At 32.3% G+C, this 9,701-nt stretch overlaps 1 protein-coding gene across 1 annotated transcript; it reads right to left on the reverse strand.

Moving 5' to 3' along the window:
• Positions 1 to 483: 483 nt before the first annotated feature.
• On the reverse strand, positions 484 to 4,106 carry LOC129284603 (trihelix transcription factor DF1-like). Its single transcript, XM_054920133.1, has 2 exons — positions 3,540 to 4,106; positions 484 to 2,668 (listed from the first exon to the last, which is right to left on the reverse strand). The coding sequence occupies exons 1-2, from the start codon at positions 3,899 to 3,901 to the stop codon at positions 1,030 to 1,032; spliced, it is 2,001 nt and encodes a 666-aa protein (XP_054776108.1). The 5' UTR covers positions 3,902 to 4,106; the 3' UTR covers positions 484 to 1,029.
• Between the last annotated feature and the right edge of the window lie 5,595 nt (positions 4,107 to 9,701).

Raw genomic sequence — 9,701 nt, forward strand, 5'->3', positions numbered from 1 at the left:
AAAAGATAGTGTTAGTTAAAAAGTAGGTAACTGCTTTATTGGGAGTGAAATTCAGTTAAAAATGTCTTATATTTTTAAACAGAAGAAGTATTTCTCTTCTTCAATATTAAGGTAAATTAGATTTCAATTACTCATTACATCAAGGTAGGAATCTAATTATCATATAAAAATCATTTATAATAATATGTATAAATTGGTCATTCATAAGATTTTTATATTAAAAAATATTTAAACTGAAACATGTAATAAATGAGTATTAACTTGATCAACCTTTGCTAGCTCTAGCATAATATAGTTTTTAAAGTTTTGATGGGTAATAGTGAGATGGAGTGTTAATCTCGATATTTATAAAATTTGATTATATTTCTTTTTTTAATTTCAAAATAAAGTTTTGATATGCTTGAATTTAGATTAGCTGATTTATCGAGTAAGAGATAATTGAAAAAAAAAATAATTTTTTGAATTAAGCAGAAACAACAAAAACAATACAAAAAGAAAAATTGAGAAATTTGAAACTTACAAACCTCAAATTATGACCAGTTGTGCCATAAACACCACATTTAAATGGATCCTAAATTAAATAAAAAAGAAAATAAAAGAAAAATAAAATAAAATACAGCATTTAAGATTAATCAAAGTCTCTCTTTAACCTTATTCTTTTATTGTCATATATCCTGACAACCTCTTAAATTTTTCTCTCTCTCTCTCTCAACTTATTTAATTTAGTCAAAAAAATAAATAAATTTTTCAAAATAAAACATATAATCGATCTTGATCTGTGACTATATTGCTACCCACAACAACATCGATCTATCCCCATCCTATATTTATAGCCCCACCCCATGTTTACTAGTTTTCCTCGACCCGCCACCCACTTCCGCTGTTCCACCGCCGCTGGAATCTTCTCCATCCGACAATTCCTTCACTCTCTGACCCAAGTCCACACGCTTTGATTGATTCATCTTCTTTTGGCATCTCCATCCCCCCCCCCCTTTCACACACACACTCACATTTCCTGATTTCACTCACTCAGCTGCCTGCACTCACTGAAGCTGGCTTGCTCGCTACTATCTCATAATTACCACCTCCTTCATCTTCTTCTTCTTCCTCTTCTTCTTCATCTTCGTCTTCAATATCCTTCTCTTCGTCCATGTCTTCTTCTTCTTCCTCCTCCTCCAATAGCTCTGCGTTGTTGCTGTTGTTGTTGTTCTCCCTCGCTGTCCCTAATTGCTGCGGAGGCCATTGCTGCTCCGGCTGCACCATCAGGGGCGGCGCTGACGACATTGGTATTGTGCTATTATTCTTTGGATTCAGATTATGAATAGCGGTGGCCGCAGCGGCAGACGACGGAGGAGTAGTGATCATCTCAAGCTTGTTGTTCTTCTCCCTGTATAGAGCATCTAGCTGTTGAAAATACGGACAGGTCTTGGAATCTTCGGGCCTTTTCTTGTTGCTTTCCTTCACCTTCTTGAAGTACTTGTTTATGTTCTCCCACTTCTCCTTACACCTCTTGGCATTCCGGTTGTACCCGAGCCGCCGCATCGCCGCCGAGATCTCCTCCCACAACGGCCCTTTTGGCCCATTCTCTTGGTACTTCTCGTCCATATTCGTTCGTAGGTTTATCAATGCCTGAACCTCAACTTTCGGCCACCTCGATGAGCTGGGTGTCATTAAATTATTCTCCCCATTGTTATTGTCGTTGTTGTTATGAGATACCACAATCTCCATATTTGTCAATGAACCCGGCTGCCGCAGAGCGGGTGGAGGAGCCGGAACTGGTGCTGGTGCCGGTTGTGCCGCCGGTGGCGGCGGAGGAGGATTAGGCATGTTGATATTATTCAATGGAAGTCCAAGATTTTGCTGTTCGGCGATCTTCTGCAATAATGCCATTACAGCAGCATCTTTGGCAGCTGCTATAGATCTTTCTTGAGCCAATATTTCCCTCTCGCGATTAATCCTCGCCATCTCTTGCATTCTCCAAGCTTCTTCACGAACCATCCTCTCGTGTTCTCGCTTCTCAATGGCTTCCAAAAACCTCTTCTGCATTTCCTCCTGCTTCTCTATCACCTCCTTCGTCAACCTCCCGAAGAAGTCCTTCCACTTCCGCTTCCGCCGTTGCCGCCGCTCTATCGATTCGTCAGAAGACGTCGAGGAAGACGGCGAATTGGTCAAGAGCTCAGCCGCACAAGATGATTGGATAGGGTTTGCTGCTGATGTTGACAATGGTGGCGGTGGTGGTGGGAAAATATTGTAGGAAGAAGAAGGATTATTATTGATCGAAGAAGTGAGGTTGATAGGTGGATTGAGAACATTATTGGATTGAGTTGTAATCATCGTTAATGGAACAGTAGAGAAACGATGATGAGGATTAACATTTGTGGACGATAATGGAGTCGTCGCCACCACTGAAACCGGAGTTGCAGGTATGGCTAATAACGACGGCGGCGGAACTTGTGGCGGCTGAGATGAGGATTGAACTGTAAGAGAAGGAGGAGGAGGATGGTTTTGATTATGATCAAGAGCTTCTAATTGATCGAAAAAACGATACGTTTTGCCATCAGATTTCCCAGTTCGTCCATCTTTTGTTCTCTTGTGATACTTGTACACGTTCTCGAATTTCTCTTTGCATTTCTTGGCGCTTCTGTGATACCCAAGCTCTGCCATCTTCCTGAGACACATTTAAAAAAAAAAAAATTACAGTTTCTGGGTTTATATATATATATACAAATCTGTGTCATCAAAGTCACCTGCTAGCTATAAAATAAAAAGATGTAGAAAGCATTGGGAGCGTAAGGGGAACATAAAATTAAATATAGATTGAACAGTTCAATTGCCAAAGATTAATGATTATGAAACTGAAGGAAAATAATAATTGAAGATGGAGCTAGAGAGAGAGAGAGAGATATAGAGAGGGGGGAGGAAATTCTGGAGATCCAACGTGTCGAAACGGCAACTATAAAACCCATGAATGAAGTGATGAACAGAAATCGTTTTCCCATGGAAATCTCATGAGCCCAAAGTTGGAAATTTTGATAATTAAACATTAATTAATTAATTAATTAATAATAATAATAATCGGTGTCCCGTGAGAGTGGGGAACTTCGATAATTATAAGAAGGGGGAAGAAAGTATTTACTTTTGAGAAGGAAATTCAAGTCGGTAACTTATTTGGAAATTAGAACATGAATCAAAATGAATGTCAGCGAAAGCAAAATTAAATCTCACACCCGAATCGAAGAAGATGCTTCTTAATATTCCCACATATCTAATTTTTAATTTTCTTTTCCTGACGATTTGTGCTGAAATCTGAAAAGGAAAAGGGGAAGGAACTAAAGAGGAAAGAAAGTGAACTGGGGAAATCTGGAAAAGAAAAACAAGAGAGAAAAAGAGAATCTGGAAAAGAAAGTGAAGTGAAATACATTTCCAGAGTTAAGAAATTGAGAAATTCTGCTGAATCAGATCGATCTCTTATGTTGTTCATTAATCAATCCCAGAAAGAGAATCAAATCAAGAATTAATGATACCTATAGTTCATTTACCTGGAAACATCTTCCCAGAGAGGACCTTTAACGCTAGCATCTCGAAACGCCACGTCCATATCTGAGCGTATTTTCAAGAGCGCCAAAGTCTCTTGCCGGGGCCACCGGTTGCCGCCGAAGCTCCGGTCACCTTCTTCCCCTCTTCCCCTCACATCTTCCTCTCCCGAATTCGATCCAGCCGCTGCCGCCGCTGCCGCTGCCGCTGTCGATTCGCCACCATCAAGGGAAGACGTTCCTGCCGCTGCAGCGACGACCGCCATCGTCGGCGCCACTGCACCATAAGAGTTACCAACGCCGCCACCGCCACCACTTCCTCCTCCTCCTCCACCGCCCAAAACAGCCGACGATGAGTCGCCCAGCATAGGCTCGAGCTTTATTGTCAGTATCTATCTATCTATATGTATATCTCTATCTCTATATGTCTGTCTCTGCGTTTCTTGTCTTTCGCTTAACTTACGAAGCAGCGATTACAGCACGGAGATGAGAGGAGAGAGAAGGAGAAAAATAAAAACACTCATCGAAGAGAGAGAGAGAGAGACAGAGAGATAATGGTGAATTCTTGATGGATTTTATGATGGGACTGGGTTTTATGTTGAATTTATTAATTTATTTTGAGGGTTGGATCCACTCGTCAATCTCGACAATTTATTTAACATTCATTTTTATAGTTAATAATAATAACAATTTATATTTCAATTATTTTTTCTTTACGTGTTTCTTTTTCTTCACTATTAGCTTGTGGAATTTTCAGTCTGTTCTTTTTTTAAGGAAAAATTATTATTTATTATTACGCTTCTGTTAAAACTAAACAGTGGATACTGACCTACGCCTGAGTCCTCTCACTGTATCAATGAAATTGGCACAGAAAGATATACATAGTGATACTTACCATCCATTCATACTCCTAATCTTTAATTTTCTTACGTTAAAAAAAAAAAAGATTTTATGCTGTGGGTTGAGGATTTTAATGTATTTTTCTTTAGCACAGCAGAAATTGTTATATTTAAAATTGTTAATAATTATAAAAGAATAAATGAGCAAACTAACCCCTAAATTATATGTTTAAAAATATATGAAATCCTAAACTTATTTTTATTTAATATTTTCTTTTAAATTTTGAAAATAGTACAATATAACCCTTATGGTTAAAAAAATTAATTTTAATCATTAGTTGATTAGAAAAATATAAAAGAGGACCAACAAAAATTTTCTGAGTCATTTTTCTCTAATTTTTTAGTCATTATTGATAATTTTTGAGTCTTTTTTATAATTTTTTAAAGTCATTTTCTACAAAGGTAATAGTCAAAATTAATTTTTATTAACAGTAAAATTCACAATGAATTATTTTTAAAATTTGAAAGAAAATATTGCATAAAAATTAAATTTAGAGTTCCTAATGTTTCTAAACCTATAATTTAAAAGCTAATTTGTTCATTTATCTATTATAGAAATTAGAAGCCCAAGCTTTTTTAAGATTACACACACATATATAAGTATATGCTGCTATAACAATAAATTGTTTTAAATTTCAATTAGTACTTTTGAATAAATATTTATATTTGAAATAATCAATATCAATCAATATATACAAAATATAAGAAGTTATAGCAGTATTCACAAATTGTGAGCCGCTTATCTTAAATTTTAAGAAAATAAATGGGACAGACACATTATAGTTATAAATAATTAATGTATAAAAAATTGTTAGTCCATGTAACATTGTCTACTCCTTTCGTTGCTTGCCACATACTCTTTCTGCTACTTTTTATAGGACATATTATCTAATTTATACAAAACAGAACATATTTACTTACTTCACTTATGGGAAATATATCTTGTATTTCATCTCAATAAAGGGAAAATTAAATATTTAAAATAAAAAAAACAAACATATCATTAAAAGCTAATTTTATTCAGTTTGCAAACTACCGACATATCAACAGGACCGCACTCATTGCAACTTGGTGATCATTAATCTATTTAATGAGCTGCCATTTTTAACATACGTTCACATAATAATTGATTTTTTAATACACATTAAAGACTGCTTACGTCATCCTATTTATATATCACTTCATAATTTATCAAAATTAAAAAAATTAGAATTTATTAATTCTATTTAAGAATATAATAATTTTTCAATTTTATCCCAAGTAAATGAACCTAACTTAATACTTCATCTAGATCACAATATAAATTATTTTTTAAGAGTTTTGCTTGATTCAAAATATAGGGCATTTGGTAGGTATTATATATTTTTGTCCATTACACCTTACTTTATTGAGTAATTAATAAAAATGTTTTGAATAAGTTAAATGTTATATTTATTATACATAAGGGTATGATTGGAAATATATAAAAAATTAAAAAACACTAAATATTTTTTAAAAATGTAAAGTATTAGTTAATTGTGACTTATATCTTCCAATTTTTATTATAAAGCACATCCAACTAACTCATTGAAATAAGGAAAGTGAATGAGTTATTAATTTTGTTTAAAAATAGCATAAAATTTTAATTTTAGCTCTATTTAAATGAAAATAATTTCAAATTTGAACTACATTCGTTATCATATTTAATGGATTCAAATGGGGGTAATATTAGAGAAAAACATAATTAATACTCCATCAAATGTCTTATATCAAGAACTAAAGAATTCTTCTAGAAGATGCCCTATAATAAGGACTAGAGTGAACATTTTCCCTTCATTAACTCGTGATCAAAAAAATAAAAAGGTAACTTATGAATAGAACAAAAAAAATTTTCTCACTTGCTTTGTAAATAGGACAAGAGTAAGCATAGTTGAAATATATATATATATATATATATATATTTGGTTAATATGCAATTTGCACCTTAAACTGTAGGTTCAGGGGTGATTTGATCTCTATATTTGTAATTGATACATTTTAAACCTTGAATAATCAAGCTTGGGGCATCCTCACCCCTATTGTTAATTTAGCCCTAATGTCTGCTAATAAAATGGTTAAATGGCAATATAGACTATAAATTATAGGCCCATGAGTGATTTTAATCTTAAACTCGTATTTGGTATAGTTTAAATTTTAACAATTAAATTCGAAGCAATCTTTCCCCCATAGTGGGCCTATACTTCTTTATTTCCAACATCATTTCTACCCTTGTCTTGCTTCTTTCCTTGCTCTCGGTTTCTAACCCATGCTTCTTGTTAATAGCCAATGGCAAATCGTGAAAGCTATGAGGTTTGTTGGAAGTGCATGTATATGATTTTTAACCATTAACTAGACTCCAGAACAAATTAAATTAAAACCAACATAAAAGTATATGAATCCAAATCATCTATATTAGAAATTAATATCTAATTTACTAAATTAAATGAAAATAAACTATAAACAAACCTTGCATGGGTATCTATGAACTTGGCTCCTTTGGAACCAATCAAAATGTCTCTTGTTTGGACCCACACTTAAAATAACGGACGTTTGTATCATTTTAACAATCGAGCCAAATTTCTTTAAATTTAATTGTTTAGGATTTAAAATATACTAAAGATGAGTTTAAAGTTCAAATTACCCCTAGATCTAAAGTTTAAGGTTTAAACTTTCATTTAACCAAAAAATTTATTAACAAATGTTTGGACCAAATTAAAGGTTAGGGCAAGGATGTCCCATTTTTGATTATTTAGAGTTCAAAATATACTAATTAATAATATAAGGTTCAAATCACCATTAAACCTATAGTTTAAGGTTCAAATTGCATATTATCCCTACATACACACACATACAATACATATAGACACACGTATTTGTATAGCCAGTAAGCAAGCAAGCTTGGCTATATGAGATTAGGCATAAAATCTCTTTTATCTTAAAATCAATAATTTTTTCAAATTTAGCTCTTATTTATCTGGCTTAGAGTTGAGCTTATTAAGCATATCTTTTATTTATTTTTATTTTAAATTTTTAAAATTTAATTGTTAGACTTGTTCATTTTTTAAAATTATAAATTATAATGTTTAAAAGTTATAAATTAGTTAGATAAATTATAATTTTAAAGTATAAGCACATTTTAAATTTTAAATTTAAAATAAAAATAAAAATATCTAATTTTTCAAGGGTAAATTTAATTATCAGTATATATAAATAGTCCAAGTTTAAATCTATTTTTTTAGGATTTAAACGGGTTGGGCCTTGATGTCTTTTTATATAAAAGTATCCTAACTTTTAAAATTTATGGAGAATTACATTAAAATTTTACATAAAAAAATTTATTATCATAAAATCCATTGATAAATGAACTGAGGTTATTGATAACTGATTGTTTGTCAATAATTTTAAATCAATTATCAATAAATTTTATAATAATTAATTTTTTTATGTAAGATTTAATTGTAATTATTTTTAAAATCTATGCCTTAAAAAAGGATTAAAATGAGCAGCAGGTATCTGTATTTCCGGCCCAATGTCCAAAGGCCAACATAAATAAATATACACACTTAGCTTGTAACTCCCATAAAATTTTGAACAGCTGTACGATGGGACGATGAAGATATTAAGTTGGTTTTTGTCTGTCCAGCTATTTTTAGTTAAAGGCCGGCTCAAGTAAGTCAGCTTTTTCTTGCTTTTTATTTCTTTTTCTTTTTCTTTTTCTCTCTGTAAAATTTTAATTTTAATTTTAATTTTCACTTTCCGGAGGATGAAGATGCGGCCGAGCTTTGCATGCTTTTCCTTTTGGTTTTGGAGGCGTGTTTTTGGATTTCAGTAGTTGAAATGACAAATTTGTCCCTATCATCGTTCCTACATTGACCTTTAATCATTGAAGCTAAAGCTATTTTAACGTATTAATTTATTCATATCAGCTGGGTTCCGATCTGCTCATCTAGGTTGTTCCATAAAGTATTTTAATGAGGATAAATTCCTTTTTCTTGAGGTAAACTTTAAAGGTTTTTGGCCCAAAAAAATAATGGAAAGAATATTATACCAAAAGATTTATATTTTATAAATTTTCAACTGCAGAAAACCTCTTATTAATGTAATTATAAAATTTATAACAAGTAGAACCATTGGTACACCATACATGCTATTTTTACTGAAAATATGTCATGAATAATATTATTTCACTTAGATAACCGATCTACTTTTACAATAATTTTTATCTTCAAATATAACCAAATGTCTAAATCAGTATAGTGTGGAAGTATTTAACTATGTATAAGTTAGATTTAAGAGCGTATGAAATAAATAGAATAAAAATTTTGGATCTATTGCTTTTAAGCCAATTTACTCATTCGCGTAAAAAATAAATAGAATGAAAATACCAATATTGTCCAAGGGATAGGTATATCTACGAAGGTATAAAATTTATAAAATATATATATATATATATATATTATATTCACCAACCATGAAGAGTATGATTTGTATACTGTAACATCCCAAATTTTTAATCCAAAATTTATATATTAATAAAGGATAAATTAGTAAATAAGTGAAGTAATTAAGTTAATTAGGTTTTAGAATTATTAATGGAAATTTTTGGGTTGATTGGATAGGTTGGAAGTAGGCTAGGATGGTTAGTGGGCCAATCAAACTCAAATGGAAGGCCCAAATCACGAGTGGGCTGAATTGAACTGTCTGCCATGGCAAGTGTTATATGCTTGTGATGAACAAGACAAAATTTAGTTAAGTAATACACATGACAATTGAGAATTAGAAGAAATAAAAGAAAGACCTGAGATGCAAAAGGGAGAAGAGGAAGCTATACTAGGGCATTGATCCTTGGCCATTTGGGAGTAAGATTGGTCCTCTAATCATCCAAGTAATTAAGCTTCCTATTCCTTCCCTCTAGCTTCCTACTCATTTTTCTTGGAATCTTGAATATAGCAATGATGATTTTTGTCCCAAGAGGTCTGGGTCTAAACTCAATTACTTAAATAGAGTTATTGGGAGTTGAGTTAAGTTTCTATACATAAGATTTGTAGTTTATAGAGTTTGAAGGTTGAGAACTAAGGGTTGGATGAACCCTAGCTTTACATGGGGATTTTGGAAGTGAATTTGACCTTAAACTTGTATGATTAAGTCTAATGGAAGTTAAATGAAGATAATCAAATATGTTTAGAAATTTGATTTGCCCAACGATAGAAGTTAGGAGCTTGGATTAGCTTATTTGAGCAACTAAGTACCT

This window comes from Prosopis cineraria, unplaced genomic scaffold (genome assembly GCF_029017545.1).
Source record: "Prosopis cineraria cultivar Desert tree isolate PC_DT_omini unplaced genomic scaffold, ASM2901754v1 PC1, whole genome shotgun sequence".
In the NCBI taxonomy this organism is placed as follows: domain Eukaryota; kingdom Viridiplantae; phylum Streptophyta; class Magnoliopsida; order Fabales; family Fabaceae; genus Prosopis; species Prosopis cineraria.